Genomic DNA, 24,783 nt, shown 5'->3' with positions numbered 1-24,783 from the left:
TCTGTACATATTGTCTTATTGAGATCTAACTAAATATATATGCAATATTATTTCCCCTTTTTACAGATGTGGAAATGGAGAAGAGTTAAGTGGATTGCTTAAGGTCATACATATCTTCATTTATTTGACTCTGAAACTTCAATTCTAGCATTTATACCATCACCTGACTATGAATAACAGAATTCCATATATTCAATCAGAACTCTCAAGTGTATATCTTAGTAAACCACAAATAGATGGGATTAGTGTATCCTATCCTCATTTATTCTTTTAAATGCAAAGCTAATAATATTAAACTATAAATAATCAGTAATATCTGACTTTAAGTACATTTTAAATTAAGACAGAGTGGAAGTTTCATTTAATATTGAATAAAGACATTGATTATATGCTGATAGTGCCAAGTATAATCCCATGGCTTGAAGCCTCATAATACTTTATTTTAAAAGTGTGAACAGATGAATAAAAAAGGTGTAGCAGAAACCAACTGCTATATGAAATCCAAATCATCATCTAGTCTTTTTAGTAAAATCATCTTTGGCTGCATTCTTTTCTAATGAAGAAGTTCAGGAGAGTTGATAAAACTTTTTTCTTCCTTAATGTAAACCTACTCAATGAAAAATCTCTATCTTTCTAGGATCTGGATGAAATTAATCTAGAAATTTCTATCACTTTAATCTCATTTGGTATTATGAAGTAATGCCATTTGAAGAATATTTTAAAGAAACAAAGATCAAACATCAACAGTAAAAAGCAATAGTCCATGATTTAGAATACAAATGATATAATTGCGAAGAGAAAAATATCCTATACAACGTACCCTAAACCTAACGCCATGCTGTTATTCCATATATTGAAGGTTCTGCTCTTCCTAAAATTGTAAAGATTAATTGTGTGATTTCACTCTGTGCACAGCAGGGCAGCCATATGCTCTAGAAAACTCCATGCAAGGAAAGCAGCTTGTTGCAAAAGTGGGTGAAAATGCCCTGAAATAATTCTGAACAAGATAAAAATGTTTCTAACATAGGACCATTTCTTCATACTGCAAAAGGCAGAGGAGTCCGCTTTGGCACCAGCTTTGAGCACAAATAGAAAGTCTAGCCCCTTCAAAATATTTTAACAAGGAAAATTATTTAAATGTCACATACGTCACATTCACTGTGACCATATCATTGACAGGTAAAATAAGCTGGGGTAAACCATTTGAGGAAATCAGCTACACACAAAACTATTTTCATCTCTGATCTTTAAAGTTAAGCCTTCCCTATCCATTAGTTCAGAACATATAATTATCTTTCCTTGTTTGCCCATTTCTACTAAAAATGAGAAATAATATGTTAATATAAAGAATAAGCTACCAAGATATCTGGTTAATGATTACTGGCGAGCATAAAAATTTGGCTGAATACCTGAAAAAAGAGCATTTATGAAATAAGATTGTTGTTATATTAGTAGTATAATGGTTCCAGTTAATGTGAAAAGGTGTAAGTTTCCCTAAAGACCTACTCAAAAGACAATAAGAACATTGAGTCATCAGAAATTCTTAAAATATCTGCATAGGACTAACTCAAAAGCATGGCTTGAAGGGTAGCATTTGATAGAAATGTTAAAATGGTTACTTGCTGATTTGCCATTTTTGAGCAAAATAAATTTTCATTGCTTAATATTGTCATTCAAGTTCTTAGGCATTCAGAGTACTTTTATCTAAGACCTTTTGAAAATGTACCAAACTGTTAACAAGTTAATTCTAACATTTTATTTTTTCTCTTCATTCTTCATGAAAGCAACTTATTAAAAAAAGTAAAATAATTAGAAATATAAAAATATATTTACTGTTATGAATGACATTGTTTTGACAATTTCACAAATGTCATGAAATATGGTAATGGAATAGAAAATGAGGATGATATTCAATAAATAATTATGTATTTGAATAATAAATTGGTACATATCTGGATATGGATTTTTAAATTGCTACAATATCAACATTGAGCATAACTTTCCACAAAATAATATAGAGAAGTCAAGAGAACAATGAGAAAAACCAAAAAAATGACAAGATATTGAGAAAGCACATAATAGTCAGTTATTTGTATGTAATTCTCTATCCCGAATGTCGACAATTTCCTTTCTGTTACAAGTATTTACCAATATCAAAGTTCTCACATCCAAATTAATAATAATTAAATAAATGAAAGTATCTTATAAGAATCATATGTAACCAGATAACTTTTTAAAAGTTATAAATTCTCCAGTCTACTATTATTTATGCTTTAAAGATGCTATGAACATCAATTTATCAGTTAGTCTCATGAAGGACTTGGGAATTCAAGGAGGAAACACACTTTTACCATTTATATAAAATAAGAAGATGATGGTTAGAGATTTTTCATTTGGCAATACGTTTTTGTATACTTTTTTTCTTTTTATAAATGTAAGGGGTCCAAGTGCAATTTTGTTACATGAATTTATAGCTTAATGGAGAAGTCTGGGCTTCTAGTGTATCCATCATCCAAATAATGTACACTGTACCCATTAAGTAATTTCTCATCATCCACCTCCCTATCACTTTTCTTTTTTCACTGATTTACCTTCATCTAGCAGCCTTTCAGAGATTTGAAACATTCTAAAAAAGGAAAACTAAATTTAGTGGTTTTTTTTTTTTGTTATTTGATGCATTTAAAAATAATATCCATTCAAGGCATATAATTTAGGGTATACATTATAATTATGAGCTAAAATTTTACGTGGTATTGATTTCATCATTCATCCATTCATTCAGTGATCCAGTAAAATCATAATGAATGTCAATAGCTCAGCCATTCTTAACAGTTGACACAATTAATCACTGTCATTAAGATTGATCCAGAAAAATTCATCTGTCCTAAAATATCCCTTTCGAGCATAAATTTGCCACCATTATAGTCATCCTTATGGAATTAAAGTTTAGCTGTTCCTATGTTATTTGAGATAGATTATCAACATCATGATTATTCTAGTGGAGAAAAACTTCTCATGGGGAGTGGACAGTGTTAGAACTGTCTGATATATGTTGCTCTCTCACCACGATAATCATCCTCATCTAAGTTTTTGCTATGCAATGTATTTGCATAATCTGGAGACTTGTTAGAAATGCAGAATCTCAGATCCAACTCCAATCCCATCAAGCCACAATCTGCATCTGAATAGGACTGATAGATGATTTGTGTCCACACTGAAGTTTGAAAAGCATAGTCTAAGCCATAGACTCCAAGTCACTATCAACTGTTAATTATACTTCTGTATAATTGACTAATTTGTTTGCCTGCTCTTATTTACTTAAACTAACTTCTTCAAATTCTTGCTAATGTGACTTCTTTAAAAAGTATATTAGATAATATCACTTTTCTGCTAAAATGTACTAATGGCTTAGATTAAAATAAAGCTTTTTTTTCCAAGACCTAGGAGACAAATAGTCTGTTTCCTGTCTATGTGTTCAACTTCATCTACATTACTCCTTGTGCTTTGAACTCCAGGAATACTGGGCTTTATTTTTCTCAAGTAAAACTCAAGCTCTATCTAGCTGCTTTCTCTGCCTGGTATGATTTCTTCTCTGACTCTCTCTAGAAAATGGCAAAGCGTAGCTCCAAGAGCACACCTGTCTCCTTCCTGTTATTTAGGTCTCAGTTTAAATTTTAATTCTTCAAAGAGGCCTTTTCTAACTTTCCAGTCTAAGGTCGCAACCCATATATCACATAGCCTGTTTTGATTTCTCCACAACCCTTATTACCATCAGATAATTATTTGTTTATTTGTCTACTATATTTTTCTCTCCTTGAATATAAGTTCAATGAGGCAGGGTCTACTTAGTTTTGTTCCATACTGTATTCCCAACAAGTGAAAGAGAGCTTGGTACTCAGCAAATATTTGTGAAAAAAAAGAAATAAAAAGAAAAAGAGAAAGGAAATAATTAAAGGAAAGAAAGAGAGAGAAAGAAAGCCAAGAAAAAATAGAGATAAGAAAAAGAAAGAAAATTGAATGAATGATGAATGAATGAATAGTAGAACATAAATGAAAAAAGTAAGAATAACAATGTCATATGTTGTTAGATATAACACTGCCTAAAAGATAAGCTAGGATTGGGCCCTCAAATGGAAGAGTTTTGAAATTTAAGGCACAGATATGGGCATTGGGCCCAGAAACAAATGTATATGTGGCTGAGTTCACCTATAATGAGATAAATAGACTGCCATTCTCTAAATTCCTTGATGGTAGCAATGGCCACTTCTATGGTTGCTTTGGCTATAAAATTAAATAATCATAAAAATAAATATATATCAGCTCAACACCAAGAGAAAATATAACGTGATGATAAATATGTTAATTAATATGTACTATCTCTGGATAGAACAACAGACTTTTAGAATTGGGACAGTAGCAATTTTATTATTAAGACACTATTTTATGCTTCAGTGATTTCTAAACACCCAATTTGCCAATCCATAAATCTATGCTTGGATTTCTTCAGGAATTCACTGATTCCTGAAGCAAAGAATCTATATTTGACCAAAACTGAATGTTAGAATTGTCCTCTTTATAATAGCCCACATTGTATTATCCTATGGTGCCATACACCAACTCCTACAAGATATGCCACAAGATATGTTTGATCTCTCTTACATAGAACATCATATCAGACATTTGAAGACTGTTAAAACTCATCCTCACTCACATATCATACTCATGCCATGGTAGTTCTTTATTTTCTAATTTGCCTATAATTATTCTCTATAATCTAATTTCTACAACTTTTCCTTTGGAAATAGAGACCAAATATAATATACTTTGAATTCATCACATCCTTAGTAAAAGATAAGATGCTCAATAAAACTCTGATACTTGATTACTTGATGGGTGTGTGTGTGTGTGTGTGTGTGTGTGTATGAATAAAGTAACTACCCATAAATTAACTTCTGTATTGTGATAATGCTTATGAAGAATTAAAAAATATCAAACAACTTATTTTGGATTTAGAAATGTATACTCTTTAAGAGCATTAATAGAATTTTTTTAAATAGTATGAATTGCTTACAAAAACTTGAAAATATTTAAAATATATTTTACCTATGAGCATATAACATATTAGTGATGGGAACATAGCAGGAATGTAATGACTGTTACTTTCACACAGTAGAGCTTACAGTGTATTACAATGTGGAACCAGTTTTGGAACAAAGTGGTTACATAAGAGAGAATCTTAACTTCTAAAATAAACTAGAAATGTAATGTGGAGATTTATCTGGGAGTGTGCTGTTTTCTCATTTTTGTTGAACCATGTAAATGTTCAGATGATCTTACTTGAAAAAATATCAATTACGGTAAAAATAAAAATTTCTGCTTTGTTTGGATTAATATTGCTGACCTAAAATAAATTGCTTTGCATTGAAGAAACCATTCTTTCCTTTCATTTAAAAATATTAAATAATTTTTTCTTATGTAAAAATGATAATTAAACTAGATTTTCTTTTAAGTTCTAGTTTTGAGGGAGAAAGGTCTATATCATATTCAATCTCAGTTAAACATGATTTTATGTTACTTTATTAACCAAACTAAAACCTATTGATGGTATCATTAGCATTAAACATACTGTGGAATAATTGACTACACTATGTCAAAACAAACAGCAGTAATATTTATAAAACTTCATAATACATATTTGACTCCACAGGATATTGTGGTCATCTAAGTTAAATTTCTACTGGGAATACAATAAAAATAATGATTATTATATATGTATATGGAAACTTTTCCAGAAGACTATATCCAAATTTTGTACTTGAAAACAACTACCAATACTGTTCATTAACCGCTGACAAAACTTATCCACATATTGAAAAAAATAGTAATAGAAATATCATTCTACAATTTCCAAGAAAGGCAATCTTAAAATAAATTACTGTGGAGTAAAACACACTTTCATTATTATTTTTAAAATTGTATAATGTGACTAATAACTTCTTGAAGAAGAACATCAAATTGTTCTTATAATCTGTGTTTGTCTAACCTTAACATCCCTTAATACAAGGCTTTGCATACATTGGACCCCAAAGAATCTTAAATGAATGACTATAGTTTAAAAATATGAAGACTGGGTTTTTATGCAGTCTCTGCCAGACTACAATTTCCTATGTAAAATAAATGTATTTTAGCAGATGATCTGAAAGATGTCATCTAATTCTAAATAGATAATTCTACAAATACAGGATACTTTACTTATTATTTTTTAATCATATTATTGTATGGATTCTTCTATTTTAAGCCAACTTTGAATTAAAATCTTTAGGGTTATAATTTTTAACGGTGGGGTTTAGAGATAATTGAAAAGGTATTTTAAGTAAATATTAAGAAATAACATCAAAAGAGATCTTAGAGTTAAGGCAGCAAACTTTTGATTAATTTTTAAATATCACTCAATATTAATTATCTAATTTTAAGCACTTGGATAGTTTACTAAGTTTAAAAATCTGTGTTTTGTGCACTTGGATAGTTTATCTAAGTTTAAAAATCTCTATATTTTGTAAAACAAAAACATGAATTGTTTTTAAGCTTACTTATACTATGTAAACATAGTTGAATAGTTTATTTATTTTGGTTATAGATTCATCATATTTCTACTCAGTCCAAATATCTACTCCAAGTAATTTCTATGGGTCTTAATAATATAAACACAATTTACTAGTTTCAAACTTTTTTTCGTCCTTCAAGAATTAGTTCAAATTTTTGGTGTGCAGCCTTCCTTGACTTTTACATTAAGAAGTAAAAGAGGTAATCAGTCCCTCCACTGTAATTCAGTAGCCTATGGAAGTGTAGTGTTTCTCATAATAAATTTGTTATTCTTTTTATTTAAAGTTGTATAGACTACTCTATGGCATAGACAGTATTGTTCAGTCTTATATATCTACTATGTACTATAATGTCATGCACATAGCAAGAGCTAAAACATTTGGTAAATACTAAAGTCACAATAATTAGTATTTTTGAACATTTAAGTCAGTAACTGTGCTAAATATTTTAAGACAACTACCTTTTGAGGAAGATATTCTCAGTTACTAAGAAGTTGCAGCTTTGCAAATTGAACTTACTGTTCAAAGTCATAAAGCTAACAATGGGCAGAGCTTAGACTCAGCCTAGTTCTCTGGCCCCAAAACACAACGTTGACAGTAAGCAATTTAGTTTTGTCTTTCCCTTGAGAGAAAATACCTAAGAGATTTTGGCACCGCTAACCACTATCAAGTTTAATGCTCACAATAATCCTGATGTAATACTGTCATGTTACAACAACTATTTTACAAATATGTAGATCGAGCTGTAATAGTTCATGTGACCTAAATAAGCTCTCACACATAGTGGCAACAGTGAACTACAATCCAGTCTATAAATATTGAATTCTCATTTTGAGGACTACTGGACGCTAACACAGCAAAAGTGTGGTGTGGTGTTAATATTAATAGATAGTTTCAAGAAGATCTAAACTAACCTTACTAGTATTTTCTTTCTCTTTTAGTTTTTTCTGTCGTAATGTCCAAAAATTCTTCAAATGAAGAAAATTGGAAATAATTTTCTATTACTGAGAATGAGCTGAAAGTAAAATTTTATTTTAATAAGATAATTTAAAGTGTATTACTGATATTTTAACTATAATACAGTAAGAAAATTAATTTGAATAGTATCCTATAGAGAATTGAAATTATCTTTGATGAATATTCTAAGTTTTTTCCAGATTATTCATTAACTTTACAGCTATTATTTATAATAAAATAGTTGTAGTGAGTTGATTTATTTATCATAAATTACCAAATAGATTTGAGCCTACACACATGAACCAATTACCAAACATTGTGTGCAACTTCATTTTCCATGTTTTCTTTGTGTTCATAATAATATTAATGGCACTTATAAATGTTTTAATTGCCCCAGGTTATGAAGGTAGATAAATTGAGGAGTAGTAATAATCAAAATACACTACAAAACTGAAAGTTTAATTGCAGAGTGAGTAGAAAATAAAAAAATACAGAATTTCCCCACAATGCAAAATAGCAGGGACTTGCGACATCAAAGGAACCTATGCTATCACAATCTCTGTCATATTTATGCTTCAGATGGTAATTAACTTCAGCAAAATAATATACATTGTATTATCAATATTCGTTTATGTGAAATTTATTGACTTTATCATTTTCTAGTGTTTGATTATAAAATTTCTTTGATTTTATAAATGTACAAGGGCTATAAGCAAGGCATTTATATCCTGTTTCATTTTGTAAATTTTGAAACAGTAATATATTGAAAGCAGTATGCTATTATGTGTTCATTAGAATATTGCTGCCTTCAAAATGGTTTTCTTCTTAAAAAAAAAAAACACTGGTCTTTTTATAACTGTGACAAAATGAAGCCATTAATTATTTTTAATACTGAAATATGTAGATATTTCATTATATTGAAGAAGATGATTTCAAGCCTCCAAGTAATTTAAGTGAATCTTCTAGCTAGTGAAACTGTATGTATTTATTCTTTAGTTTAACAAATACTTTCTAAATATATCTATTGGTTAGAAACTGTACTAGGCACTGGGAATGCAGCATGAATAAGACCCACGGACTCCTTATCCCAGAGAGCTTAAAATTTACAGAAAAGTCATAGGGCTGGTGATTACAAGAACAGGGAAAGCGCAGGCCACAATGGGGGGTTATGAGAGGAAGAGCTAACCTTCTTAGAGGTAAAAATTTAAGATAAATCCTGAAAAGGGAATTAGAATGATCTGGTTAAAACAAACAAGGAATATCTTACTAGAGTGGCTTGAGGTTTAAAAAAAAACATGATGTGTTTGAACAAACTAAAATAAATTGTATTTGGGAAAAAAAAAAAAAAGGAGTGATTGTGAAAGTTGCATGAGTTGAATTTGGAAATACGGGCAAAAGCCAGATCATGCAAGTTTCCATGTGTCATCACCAAGTCTTGGCTTTATTTCTAAGGTCATTGACAAATCACTGAAAGCTTTAAAACAGTAGAATGCTATCAGATTTTCATTTTAAAAAGGTTATTCTGAATACATTGTGGAGAACAGATTAGAAAAGTACGGAAATTTTTTTTCTGAAATATCTAGAACAAATTATGCGATTGGTTTTGGATTATGTTTACTGACTCCTAACTTAAAAGTAATGTAAATTACTCTCTCCGCCTGTGTAAATATCTTATCACTTCTTTCGTACTCTGATCAGCATTAGTTTTACAAAATCCTCCTTGTACCACCAGAACAGGTTTCTCTATGTCCTCACCTCAACTGTACTGCAATTTCTTGAAAGAAAGGGACTTGTATTATTAATCTTTATTTCCCCTTGAACAGAATCTGGTACTCAGCAAGCATTTTAAGCATGTTGTTTGAGCTTAAATTACTTTCTTTTTTAAAGAACACTGCTTTGATGTCAGCCAATTTCAATTTAGAAATTCAGACCTTCTAGGAATCAAGTCTTTGAAGATTGTTTCATGTCTGAAAATACAGCTAAATTTTGAAGGTTTTTTTAAAATATGTTAAGCAGTAGACATAGATAATAGATTTCCTTTACTCTTAATATTGACATTTCTTTGCCCATAATGTTAATAGTTTGTGTCTAAAACACAACAGATAAGTAGCAAACTGAAATCATTGAAATAGTGGTAGGTTACACAAGAAAAAATGGAAAACTGACCTTAATTAACATAGAGACTTGATAAAAGTATTATAGCAATTTAAGTCAATGAGAATAATCTGAAAATACTGATGAATATAACATTCAAAATGTTTTACATATGGTGTTTTACATTTAATTTAAACATGAATACCTGAAGAATATTTATCTCCAAGGTAGATGGCAATACTGAATGAATATACATTTTAAAACACCATTTTAAAGAGAATATGGAAAAAGGTTAAACAGGTGCAGGCTCTCAAATAGCACTGGGAGATTATGATAACAATTGAGAAAGTTTGAGCAGATTCGGAATCTAACAAGAAAGTACTCTTGATGCTTAATTGAAATTTACTTGAATATTCTTAAAACTTTATATGGAATCATCTCAAATTATTTTATTTTTCTAATAATTTACTACGACCTTTTCTCTTTTCAATCTGAATTATTGTTTATAGTGCTACAAAATATTAATTTGTAACCACAAAGTTTCACACATCACTTAGGGCAAACTTTGGCTAAAGCAGGATTTGTATTAGTAGTTCATTTTAACAATAAACTTATGCCAGAAATTACCCTCCTTCTATCTGATGTGTGGTAAAACGATTACTGGGTAGTTTATCAAGTTAGCTCATGCAAAGAGAATAAAAAAAACTAAATAAATTTTTGTTCCTTAATCATTATTTTAATATAATTTATACCCATTTTTAATTCCTATTAATAATAAGAAACTGTTTACTTGATTAAGCAAATCATATGTTCTTAGGAGTGGTAATATTCACGGTAGGAATGTGAATAGAGAAGCAAGGTGATGTTGATTTAATCCTTTAAAGGAAACTACCACATGTTAAAAATTCATTTCAGAATATCTTAGTAAAGAAAAATCAAAGTAAGTACGTTCAGTATAAATTCTAATGGAAATGAACTTCTGATATATTTTGATATGATTTTCAATTAACTTATGTAAAAATGTCTTGATTTCTCTCCTTCATGTGCTCTAAGCATTGAATGGTTTTCCATTACTTACATCATCGTCTGTATAAACTAAATATGCTACATAAACCATAGCCAGTTTAGAGAATATGTGATGATAAGTTGGAAATGGAGTAGATATTTTGTATTTGAAATACTTTCAATTAATATTTTCAATTAATTAATATGTCTCACTGATGCATATATTGATATAAATAAATACTTTTTATCTTTATACTACATTGATTTTTTTCCTAAACTGCTCTGTGATACTTGCCACCAAGAAACAGAAAAATATGTTTGCTCCACAATTTTGTGAAAGGTAGACTTATATTAATTGAGTAGAAAATTACCAATATATGATTTGGTTTTGTGGTATTTTTTTCCTCTACAAAGTAAATTAGGAAATTAAGGAATACTTAAATTTTGGAGCCCTAATATCAATGAATAGCTGTTACCTTTTGGAAACAAGAAATCTGCTCTCAGTATAATCATATGGGTCAGGAAATAGGTAATTTAGAAATAAAAGAATATGCTATATAAAACAATCACCAGACATAATGTTTCTATTTTCCCCAAATTTTCTATTTTCTCATGTTAATTACCATATGTATAACACAAAAATCTCATGCAACCATTGAAAATTACTACATAAGATAAATCATCTATGTGTAAATATGTGCACTTAATAAAAACTGGCTACTTTATTTTCCTGTTATGTCAAAATCATACTAGTGTGTAAAAGGTAATAGCTATTTAGTACTTGTTTTTACTATCCTGTTTATGAATTCTTTCCTTTCTACTCTTATCCATTCCCCCTCCAAAATTTGCATTGCACTTTATTACTTTTTTAAATTTTAGTTCCTGTGCTTTCAAATTATTCCAGTTTTGGCTGATACTATCTATATTTTTCAGCTACTTTGAATTCTTTCTTTCATTTTCTACATCTTGGCTCTCTTTCAGCTCATTGTCTCATTAGAATCATTACCAAAATATAGCTTTGGCTGTAACTAAATGTGCACAAGTAAAATAACATCCAATACCTCTATGAGTAACAACTGCAAGTTCTTTAGTTCTTTCTATCTGTTCAGCATGTCTTGGTCTTCTCCTTGTACTTTGTGTATCTGCTTGATGAGGAGAGAGCCCGTCCTTGGACGTGTTGGGGTCCAGACCTGAATTTCTGAGATTCGTAACTTGCTCTCGCTGTTCCTCGGAAAGTCTATGGATGGTGACAGCTGTAACACTGGATACAGTAACATCTGCAGGTGTGCTAGCAACAGCAATAGCACCAGTGGTAGTCCTGTTATGCTCCTCTAACTCACCAGTGGAGGTAGTGTGGGTCAATGTAGAAGAACCTGTGGGACACAGTAGCACTAGATGCTAACTTTTTCTTTTAAATTTTGTTTTTTTTTTTTCTGATAAGTTTAATCAATTATATTCTCTTCTATTACCTTAAGGATAATCAACATGAAAAAGTAAAACACAAACACACCACTAAAATGTGAAGAACACCAGATCTGTCAGTTTGTTTGTATCTATCAACTTACGGATAGATATTACATACAATATACACCATATTTTAACTGTAATACATTAGGGGGAACAAAGTGAAAGTGAAAGAGTAAGCCCTTTATGTGGCCCTGAATCAATCTTTTATTAAGTTTACAGATGAATTTTAGCAACAAATTTCTGGCAAGTGACAGGGTTTCAATGGAATGAGTAATTATGTAACCATACTTTTCTCAAAAGTATGCTTTGAATAGTCCATGCCATATCTCTTCATAACTTCTGGGAAAAATATCAAAATTTTCTATTTTAAGATAAGCAAGTGAAGAAAGAGAATTTAAAATCAAAGACAAAATGAAAACAAAATGATGAACAAAATGAGACTCTACAATAATTACTGTATGTAAATGTCTATCTTAACCTCACTTACCAAAAAACAGTAGACATGGTAAAATATTCAATGTCATGATAAAAATATACTTTAGAATTTGGTGCATTTTTAAATTAGTTAAAATTTTTTGCTATCATTAAGAAAAATTTTAGATTAACCAACTTTGATCTTAAAATTAAACAAATTATTCAATTTAGAAGTGTTTGAAAATTAACTATTAGTCACCACGGAACTTTAATACAACAATAGTTTTTTTAATCTTTAATTATTATGGGAACATAATACTTTACATATTTATAGGGTACATGTGATGTTTTGATACAGACATACAATGTATAATAATCAAATTTAGGGTAATTGAGGTATCCACCACCTCAAGTATTCATCATTTCTTTGTATTGGGAATACTGCAATTCCACACTTTTAGTTATTTTGAAGTATACCATAACTTATTGTTGACTATTGTCATTTTGTTGTGCTGTTGGCTGGGAATTTCCAAATATTTCATATGCATTTTATGGTGTGTGTGTGTGTGTGTGTGTCTGTCTGTCTGTCTGTGTAATATTATCACATTCTTATCCTTATTAAAGTTTTTTAATAATTTAAAATGTGTATTCAAAGTGCCAAAATGTGGTTTTATTTTTCCCTTCACTTAAATTTTATAAAAGGTTGTACTTGATAGTGTAGCGCTTTTACACAATTAAAAAAAAAAGTCATCTTATAATAGAAGCATGAAGCTGAACAAGGATATATTTAAAAGGCTCTTGACTGCTAAAATACTTAACAAGAAAAAACATTATTGAATTTTGGACCTGCAGCTACTAATCAGGAATCATAGGTTCTGGTTAGAAAATTTCTGAGTATTTTTAAAGCCCAAGAGTGGATTATGTTTTTTATATACTTTTCTTCCCAACATTTCAAAATTCTGTCAACAATGTGTAATTAGATATTTTAGACAAAAACAAATAGGGGCATTTTAACCATTCTCAAAGTGGAAAATAATGATATCACGATCACTCAATATGGTTTAAGAAGGCTCTGGTGTGTTTTTTTTTTTTTTTTTTTTTTTTTTGGTGCTCTTGGCAGGTGATTAGTAGGACTAATACATGATTCTATCGGTCTTAAACTCAAAAAGGAAGGAAAAAACATAGGGTCCCTTATTCATAGGTAAACAAAGAAGCCCATATCTGCTACTAATTCTTCTATCCTGAGTTGTCATATCCTACTTGAATTTGATGTAGAAATTCAGAAGAATGAAATGATGATTGTATTTTGAGGGGGCCAAGGGTAAATGAGGTTTGCCACTTATCAGATTAAATAGTTTTAATATATTTTTGCATTGATCAGAAAAAGCTGCTATTGAAAATTTATCAAAGTTATTTGGTGAATAATCTATTTAGTACATTAGTATATAATAAATTTATGTTGGTTATTCAAATCAGCCTACAATATTTAGTATGGTAATATTTGGTAATGATTCTTTTAATCTCATGGTTAAGCAATAACTATGTTTACACTACTAACACACAGTAATTGATCTCACTGTAAACTGTACATTTGGGATGTTCATGTGCTCATTAGTATGAAATCTGGTCCACAGTATCCACTTGGGGAGTTTAATTGAGACTTCTATTTTTTAGAGAACATATGAAATCAGGATGAAAAACTAATACTTTAAAAGTTTTCATAACTTCATCATAATTTCCATGCTTTCAGGTTTAGTTTAAAAAATATAATTATAAACACATGTTGGTAATTATAAGCTAAACTTTTGAAAAGTAATGGAATTTTTACTTTTTCTCAAGTCTGAGCATTTCTACCTTTAACAAAGGGATGAACTAAATTATCATATTTCAACAGAATCACTACAATTAATCTCAAATAATCTCTTGTATTGTGTCAATAATTCTGGACCAATTCTTGAGAACATGCTTAGTTTGCTTCTCTAACTAATTGCTCAGTAACTCCAGACCAATTGCAAACACCCATTTTCTTGAAGACCCCAGGGAAGAAACACAGTTCCAGACCAAATTTAGGTGTTAAAACTGATCTCTGTTAGTTTTTATATCCAGGAATTGCTAGCAACCCCACCCTTAAATCTTTAGCATTAGAGCTGTATTTCCCACTAATGGTGGTGATGATTCAGTGCTATTCCCTTAACCTAAATGTAAGGCAGGGTTTAATGTAGAAATAAAGCATTAAAAACCCCATTTCTTTAATAACCACATTCTAACTAGATATATTTTATTAACTAGTTCTTAGTTTTACTTGTATGTTGTGTTCATAGTCTTTCCTCCACAGACTTCCATACCAGAATGCAAGCTCCCTGAAGACTAAAATATTTGTACATTCTATTCATTGCTGAAATCCTGGCACATAGAATAGTGCTTGGCACACAGTAGGTGCTCAAGAAATATTCATCAAACGAAAAAGTAAATGAATGAATGGATTTAATAAGGCCAAAATCATATTAGCAATAATAAAAAAAGATAAATTTCACACATGAAATATGCTTATAATTTTTACCATGGCAAAGGCGCATTTCAAACAGTGACATGAATGAAGAGCAATTCCAAAAGAAGGGGAAACAGATAATTTTGTTTTTAACTTTCAAAAACATCACTTTAAAAAGGGTGGAATTTGAAGATTTTGTTGCATTAGTAATAATCACTTCAATAGTTTTGTTATTATTTCCAAACACAGAAGTTTATTCTGTCAGTGTGAAATGGATTTACTTAGAAAATTCAAAGTTCTGCAGAATGAAAAGAGGATGTATCTCATGATGGCAGAAAGTATTAATATAAGTGCAACTAAATTTAGTTAGATATGTTTGATACATATAGCGATACTATAAAGAAGTAACACTGATTTCATTTATAAGGCAATAAAAGCCATCACCATACGGTTATGTCATATATATGTAAAACCATCTTATTTAAAATGTAAACCAATTTGGAATACTGATATTGTTACCATTTTAAATTGGCAGTGTTTGAAACACAGATTTTTAAATCATTGAAATACACCCTTTAACAGTTTAAAAACTCTCAAAATTTTTGCATACATAACTGTTTCATGAGGTTTATGCCAATGTTAGAAAAAACCTTAGAATTCTGTATAGCAACAATCCAATATTAAATATATATGTAGATGTTCAATTTTAAAATGACATTTATTTTTCAAAAAATATTAAGTATTCTACGCAATTATGTAAACATTGTCTTTGATAGCACGGTTAAATGTATATATTACAAGACATATTACTCAAATTAAAGGAAGAAAATGTACATTCAGAAAATTCATTCTACATCTGAAATCATATCATGTATACAAGGTGTAGTTTATCACAATCAGATGATCTTGTCATTAAGTTACTTGAGATATATTTAAAAATAAGATATTTACAATATAAAAACTTATCTGAAATATAATTTTATTAATATTATTTAACCAAAACATTCCTAACATAACAAAAATAAAATGAAATGATTTATATATATATGAACATACTTCTATAAATAAAAACTATATGTCATCTTTGGAATTATGATAATGAAAAATGATATGCTTCACATGTAAATTGGAAAATGTATTTAATAGGAATATATATTAAATTTGAATTTTATATGTTTTATGAAAATTAAGTTTTTCAAGAATTTTTAATTTTAGCAAAATATATACAAATAAAACCTCATCTCCTGATTCATTTTGAGCTTATTTTGATGACATTTTTAGTCCTATAGATTCTTTTTAAATTTTATGCTGTGTTGCTTTGTAATTATTGTCTAACTCATCGCAGAAATAAAGAACAGAACATGTTGCTAGAGACATGAGTGGATGATCCAAAATATATACAATTATGTAAGTACATGTTAAAGATAACTGCATACTTGAAGTAATTTTTAGGTACTTATGTTTAGCACATTATTTTATGTAAATTAACTTAATACATTCTGTTCATTCCTTTAATTTTAGTGTTTCATATGAAACATTTGAATGGAAGCTTAACAAAATACCAATAATTTTTTGACATTGTGATATGTAATAAAGAAAAATGGAATAAACATTTCACATGAAAAAACATGCAAAACAAAAATATATATACACAAATAACAAAATAAAATCTAAATACTACCAAAGCATCAATCCTAGTTGAGCCATTATTTACATATTCTATAAATTTTGGCATTATTTACATACTCTGTAAATTTTGGCATATGCACTTTAATTTGTCTTTCTTCTTTTATTAAATATTACTTGTATGAAACTTATAAGAAAACATGGCAATAAATGAGGACACTTGCAAACTAATTGAATATGAGTATGTGAAGTAAGACAAAACCACTGATTTGTTACATGCTAAATGTTACAGTTTCACTAAGCATATAGTAGTTGGGAAGCTAATTAAAGTATTTTTCATTTTAAGCATTATTAATTCCAGTATCATAAAATCTGTACAGCTTAGTATTTAATAGTTAAAACTGGTGTACATGCACATACTAAGAATATTCAAGTTGGAGAAGAGATGGATAAACTGAAGCAGAAAGTAGCCCTTAAAACTAAGAAGAAATAGGAATGCTTTACTTTTGATTAATTGTTATTTAATATAAAATTCTCTCTCTAACTAAAAGAATTTTAAGTGAATCCTAAAAAAAAAAACTTAGTTTATAATTCAGTTTTAAAAAGTAGGTCTATTTTGGACTTACAGAGTTTGGATTTTAAATTCAAATGTTACATTCATGTTGAAACTGCACAAACTTGAGATCTTAAAATATATTATTCAATGAATATAATATACCCTTGATTATAAGACCCACCTTAAGAAAAGAACACTCCAGCAATTAAACTATGACATAATGATCCAAAAATTCTATCACTTGCACCCAAATTTCTGAGATGTTAAAATATGAAATGAAGTTCATCTTGGTGAAGTAAAAAAACTTCAATAATTGAAGTAACAGATTTTTCTAAGATCATGAATTAAATAAATAGATAAATACAAACTTAAAAATATAATGAGGAGTGTAAATACAAATCATCTTTCTGAATTTACTGGCATATTGATATATGTTTATGTTATAAATTTTTATTTAAATTTATAAGCATTAAATAGGAAAACAATATTAAGTTTTGCAAGAGGATTTGTTGTTGTTTAGCAAGCACAAGGTGTCTTACTAACATGATATTCAAAATGAATGAATGAATAAATAAAATATTTGCAATTCAAGCTGAATCTGATGATAGTAAGATTTGTCTGTTAATGTAGTGGTACATCTACTAAATCACACTGAGTCAATTAATTATTGTAAAACAAATATTAAACAATATATATACTATTCCAAATTGCTGACATGTAAGATAAGAACCCCAAATTATGAATTGTTTGAAATTTTAATAAACATACTTGCCAGACAACTATAAACACCTTTTTCTAAATGAAATCTGGAAATATCAAACTTTTAGAAAGCATTAAAGAAAATACTTTATTGGTCAACAATGATAAAACTATATACGTATATAAATGTGTGAATATTATACTAAATATCAAAATTTTGTCCCAAAATGTGAAAAGATAGACATCTCATTTCTTACTACTAAAAATAGAATAAGAGCTTGCTAGGGAAAAAAACTATTTTAAATAGAGGGTTGTAAGAATCTTGAAGATACTCTCTCTCTCTCTCAAATGACCATTTCTTGCTTCACCCAGCTGAGTAAGATGAAGTTGCAGAATTAAGCTTCAGTATTTTATTGCTCTCATTTTCCTACATTTTGGAAGTCTCCACTATGTGTAGTAGTGAGTCCTAGGTGTCATTTTTTTTAATTTTAATGTGCACATCCACAAACATACACACACCACTTGCAGGATCAGATCCCCACAAAATACAAACTGAAGTCTTCTTTACGTAACTAAGCATAATCGTCTTCTATAAAGTCACAATTTGACAACAAAACTTGAAGACTTAGGTTTTGAAAGAAGATTCATGACATCATTTTTATATTTCACAAGACGGAGAGAAAGGGATAGAATGCCCCTCCACATACTTCTACAACCATCAATCAGAATACTAAATTTGTAAACCTCTTTGTTGCAGCAGCTCTCATCTCTTGAATAGAAAAACTTGTCATTCTGGGTTTCCCGGCAAACAAATAAAATAAAATAAAATAAAACTTAGCACACATTTGGTTTATTTGCTTCCATACAGAATCTTGTGGAATAGCTGCCAGTCTCATAGAATGTTTTTAAATTCAACATGTCATATCAGTAACACTTCATTTCCATTGCCTTGTCATCTCTGATAATCCATGCCTTATTAATATCTCTTTGAAAGCAAGTAGAGACCATGTTTTATACACATTTATCCCTCACGTCCCTCACTGAATACTTGATAAAGATATAAGGGAAAAATGAATGAGTAAAAATGGATAAATGTACTACTCTCTACTTTGTCAAAAATATAATCATTTTATTTAATATTTATTGAGTATCGAATGCATTTTTCTGGATATAAACATAAGAAATTGGACTTGTCCACATGTGTTCAAACAATATAAAACACATATTTATAATATAATATAATTGCAATTTATATTGAATGTGCTAGAACATATAAATTACTCCTTCATTTGTGTTTTCTCCAATGAGGGTAGCATTTCCCTCTTTTTCTATCCTCCAGCACCCTTTTCCAAAAACAATAAAATACATATGTGTGTGTGTGTGTGTGTATAATGATAGTATTTATTATGTTGAAGGAGAAGAGAAAGAAGTAAATGAAAAGTGTTGATGAGTTACCTTTTATACCAATGATGATTGAAAGAAAAAATAAGAGAAGTCTTTCTTTATCATGACCTATCTACCATGATACTGGGTGCCCCTTACCTTGGCTATCCGAATGTATCCCTGTTTATCCTTGGTTTCCTTCCACAATGGCTGGCTTTTGAGTTTGGAGGTGATTGTCATCATTTTTCACTCAGTGTGAATGTTTCTTTTTTTAATACCTAAAGTATATATAAGCCTAGTTTTATGTAATATATGTGATATGATTTAAAAGGAACCAAGAAGCTCTCTTTACCCCCACATCTTTCTCTGTGTGTATAGCAATAATATTAACAGATGTTCTTTAGGATTAAGTATTGCCCTGTTAAAATCATTCTGTTATAATTAAGAGATAACTTTCTGATTGATAGAGCACCATAGTAGAGTAATTGTTTAACTATTTAGCTTGAATTAGTTTATTATAATATTTTCTTCACCTTGAAAAAAATTTGGGACAGTTTAGGAGATAAATGTTTTTGGGAAAAGTGTAAAATTTGCCATAAGATCATTCAATGATTCTTACTGAGGCATTTATAAGTTGATATCTGATCCTGTACGACTGCTATTTAATTGGAAGGACTGGGTTCATTATTAACAGGTGGGGTATAAGGGCAGTGTGGGCAACTAGGAAAAGGCTGACATTCTGGAAGAAAGACTATTGTGGTGTTGATTGTGGAAGGGTTGCTGAGCAACCGGTAAGAATCTGCATAAATATACTCAAGTAAAGCAGCCTAATAAGAAACTCGGGCCAAAGAAGTCTTATTTTCTTGCATTATACACACTGTAGCACATTTTTTATTCTATAGCAGCAAATTAATTAGTACAAAGAGTGATTTACTCGAAAATAAAAAGCAATCTTGACTTAGAAAAATAGAATGTTGGAAGAAAAAAAACAAAATTTCAGAAATGGTAATAACCTATAGAGTCCATCATGAAAGGCTATCATTAACCTGAAAGGCAAATATATTATATGTTGTATATTGGAGTATTATGTATAATTATATGTTGGGATATTTACAATATATATGTCCATATTTGGAGGTAAACCTTTATATTTCTTCATGTAATTATTCTGCCAATTTTCTTTTTACAAATACCCTTTATTTGAGCACTATAGGTAAAAATTTAAAAAAAAAACTGTCTTTAATATCATCAATAAAACAAAGATATGAACACTATAAAAATTGTGGCTGAGATTTACATAATTTATATTTGGCTTCTAGTATGCGTTGGTTGTTTAGTTTGATTATGGCAACAGTTGATGTTAAAATTTAGGCATAAAATGTGGAGGTCTGACCAACAAGGTTCTCAGAAATAATCTATTTTAATGTTGTAACATCTGGCCAACTCTCTTTGACTCTTTCTCCTCTAGGAGTACAGAATCTGATCCTTAGGGTGATATAAATCAGAAGGTTAATTAGAGCTTCCTTCACTCAAATCTTCCCTGGAGAAGAGACAGACAAGTTTGTGTTTTAATTACATAGAAATTCCAGTTCATTTAGAACAAAATATGCTTGGAAAGATAGAAAAAAATGAGTGAAATATGAATGAAGAGAGTCAGCAAACTACTTGTGCTTTTACATCTTTGTAGATATTTTAAAAAGAAACCCTTTCTTCCATTCATTCCAGAGAACACAAATGTTATTTACTTAGTGAATCTTTCTAATTCCCTATCCTTTCTATACCAAGGAGAAAGAATTTCTTTTCTTTCCTATGTTTGAAAAGCATTTTAAAAATCCTAACTATAAAATTATTACGTTCCATCTTTTCTCTTCCCATTCCTTGCTATTTCATAAACATGAAGTAAATGACTACCATGAATTTGATAAATGAATAAATAGACAGATAGATAAATATAGATATCTCCATCCCTGTCTTACAAGTAAACAGACTACTAACTGTTTAAAAAAAATGATCAGAGCATTGTGATATGTTTAGTAGAGGATATGCAGAGTACATGGAAAACACACCCGGAAAAGCCCTTAGCTATGCTTACACAGACCAGGAGGACTTTCTAGGTGAAGAGACATTGGCATTGAGCCTAAAGGATGAGGAGATTTTTCCCAGTACATGAGGAATAAAATAACATTTAAATCAGAGGTAATGGCTTCGAAAAAGGTGTGGCGGAGAAAATGCAAGACATACTCCAAAAACTGCAAAATATTTTGCACGTCAGGAATGAAGAAACAGTAAGAGGAGGCATCAAGTCATGAACAGCCAAGACATTTCAACATAGCTTGAAAAGATGAGGCATCATTGAAAAATATTAAACAGGAAATTGATACAGCAAGATTAGTGGTTTAGAAAGATTGTTCTTGCTATAATATGAACAAGGTATTAAAGAGATATATGGCCTAAGGGCAAGACAAACCCTTAGCTAACTCAACCACATGACTATGAGCATTTTGAAATACGGTTGCTAGATTTAGCAAATAAAAATATAGAACACTCAGTTAAATCTAAGTCAGAAAAAGATCAATTGTTGTTTTGTTTTGTTTTTAGTATAAGTATAATCCTGTGGAATACCTGGGACATATTTATAATAAAAATTATTCATTGTTCATTTAAAACCTAATTCAGTTGAACATCCTAGATATTACCTGGAAACCATACCTTGAAATTAATTCAGACTTACAAACTCTGAAAATCTATACACCAAGTAAAAACTAGTAACAAATATTATCTTTTAATGTATATATGATTTGATTGATCCTATGAAAACTTCTGGAATGACAGAAAATAGTCATGATAACATCACAAGGACATCTAGGCAAAATTCATGCAAGCATCTTTTTTATTAAATAAGGAATAAGAAAAAGACAAGTTGAATGGAGTGTTCTAAGGCCTTTAATTCCATATGTATTAAAGTCCTACATTCTTCTTTTTAGTATTAGAAGTATCTAATACTCTATTAAGTTACATATTCATTATGAAAATATGTATTCTATACTTGTGGAAAAAATACATATTGAAAATAAAGTCCACCGATAATTTATACGGAAAAAAAATGCCAGCTTTCTTAACAACAATTGAATCCATAGAAACTTGAAGATATTTCCAGTAAGTACTCATTGCTCGTTGAATTGTATCCAGCTACTATAAATGGCAGCAAATAATGACTAGTTACCCAAACTCAAATTACTGAATAATGTATTTTTTTCAGATAATAGAAAATACAAAATGGAAAACAGAAAATACCTATTTCTCAATATATAGATAGATATGGATATAGCTATAGTCTTTATAAGTTTCCCTTAACTTCTTTCTCTTATGTATAAGAACTATATATCTGTGTGTATATGTATTTATGTATACATCTATTTCTATATAGAGAGAGAGATATAAAGAAATCTTTGAATTCTGAAAAGGCTTTTTAAGTAAGAGTGTTCTACTTGATCAAGATCATATATAATTTATTTATTGATAGTTTGAATTTCTCATGAAAAGATTAATTAAAACAAAGAAAAAAATTGTAATTATTTGTGTAGCTTTAAATATCCAAAGTTTTTTGTATCTACTCAGATGATTTTGGTATATTCCAATTACAGGTAATAATATGAATATGCAATCATTTTTTCTGAATTATACTTTTAACCTTTCTTTGTAAGGGTGATGGAGACTTGTACCACTTATCTGTGAGAAGATATCTTTGTATCTCACCAAGTCTCTTAATAGAGGTGATTAAGATATTATATGTATTTGGCATTTCAATATGTTTACTTTCAATGACTAGATAACAGAACTATTAGAACAGACATGGCATAAAAAGCAATCAACATTTATTGAGCACTTATATACCAGATATATCCTAATTAATCCATTTAATCCTCAAGATTATCCCATAAGCTGAGGATAGTAAAGCTCAAAACTGTTTCCAAACATACCCTGAGTCACATAGGTAATAAGTGATAAAGCCAGGATATGGACCCAAATCGCATAATCCCAAAACCATGATCCTAACCCCTGTGAAATCAGTACCTATACGTAGCCTCCCCAAGGCAATATAGCATGTAAACACTTGTATCTGAATCAACATGTTAGTTATGTTTTGTTTTCACTGTATGTCTTTCCCATTACCTCCTTCCTCAGCATGGGATTGATTGCTTTCTGGTTCCTCCTCCAATTAATTCCCTTGCCCCAGGGGAGGATTTTTTCTGCAGAGCTAAAAAGGAAATTCACTCCCTTTTAAGATCCCTCCATAGCTTTTGTTTCCTGACAATCTAGGTCATTTAAGGGGATTACATCAAGTGAAGAAAGCTGGGCAATGACTAGGGCACATACTGGATATGGAAAGAGGCAGTGAAGATGATATAAACACCCTCCATACTGCATCTAAGAAAAGTGAAAGGGTCTGGGAACCTGTATTCTCACATTTGGCTAAGATTTCCTCAGAGATTTGTCATGGAAAGAATAGAATTATCTGCCTTCATAGAAAATGTGGTCTTGCATTTATTAGGGATCCTCTTCCCCATAACTCAAATACATTCCACTAGGGCCCATCACCAATATAGGTGATCAAATTTCAAAATGATATTTTGAAGGGACAAATATACAAACTATATCAAACTCTATTACAAGATTTGACAAAAAGGCCATCACACTGGAATAGGGTTTTGTATGAAACTCCATGAATTTAGAATACATATTCCAGATGCACAAGATTCAATTGCATATTCGATGATGCACTTATCATTTTTGAAGCATACTTGAAGAGCTGTTTAATTATTTGATTGATACTTATGACTTTATGAGGAAAATATCAAACACAATATGATAGTGAGAATATTATTTAATATATTCAACTCTATTATCAAATATAATGTCTGATAGTATTTTCTATATGTGTTTCATATCTTATTTGATGAAATGGTAAATAAATTATAATTTGTTTAAAAAAAAAAAAAAAGAAAATGTGGGCTTGGACAATGGTAACTGGAAGTCTTTTTCCCCGTTGATTAGGCACTACAAAGGCCTCCTAGATTCTTGTGCAGTTCGAGGGAAGATGAATGTGCCAAATATTTCTTTTACCCTCACCCCACAATGACCTGGATAAAATTTCATCCTGTCATGTATGATGACAGCTCTCAAATGTATTTGATTTTAAGGGAAGAAAGTAAGATTTCTTGCCCATCCAAATTTGTGGATTAAATTTTACGCATGTTTAATATGTAAATATATTAAAAATATACAACACATTATTAATACTTGTTTTTTTAAATAATTTATTTTCAGTATGATCTATATCTCTGTGTTCTTACTATTTTTTATTTGAGTTTTTCTTTTTTTTTTTTCTTTTTTTTTTTTTTTGTGAGACAGAGTCTCACTTTGTTGCCCAGGCTAGAGTGAGTGCCGTGGCGTCAGCTTAGCTCACAGCAACCTCAGACTCCTCGGCTTAA

The 24,783-nt window shown here is 29.8% G+C and overlaps 1 protein-coding gene across 3 annotated transcripts in view; it reads right to left on the bottom strand.

Annotated features, from left to right (window-relative positions):
* Positions 1 to 24,783, bottom strand: part of CSMD3 (CUB and Sushi multiple domains 3) — a 1,111,380-nt gene that overhangs the window by 660,743 nt on the left and 425,854 nt on the right. The window contains exon 7 of one of the 3 annotated variants that reach the window (XM_069466068.1): positions 11,720 to 12,031. The exons of the other annotated variants lie outside the window; for them this stretch is intronic. Within the exon in view, the coding sequence (XP_069322169.1) occupies positions 11,720 to 12,031 (312 nt within the window). The remainder of the gene's footprint in view (positions 1 to 11,719; positions 12,032 to 24,783) is intronic. 3 annotated transcript variants of the gene reach the window in all.

Source organism: Eulemur rufifrons, chromosome 3 (genome assembly GCF_041146395.1).
Source record: "Eulemur rufifrons isolate Redbay chromosome 3, OSU_ERuf_1, whole genome shotgun sequence".
NCBI lineage: Eukaryota > Metazoa > Chordata > Mammalia > Primates > Lemuridae > Eulemur > Eulemur rufifrons.
The sequence above is the reverse complement of the archived record's forward strand: the minus strand, read 5'-3'. Positions and strand labels throughout refer to the sequence as shown.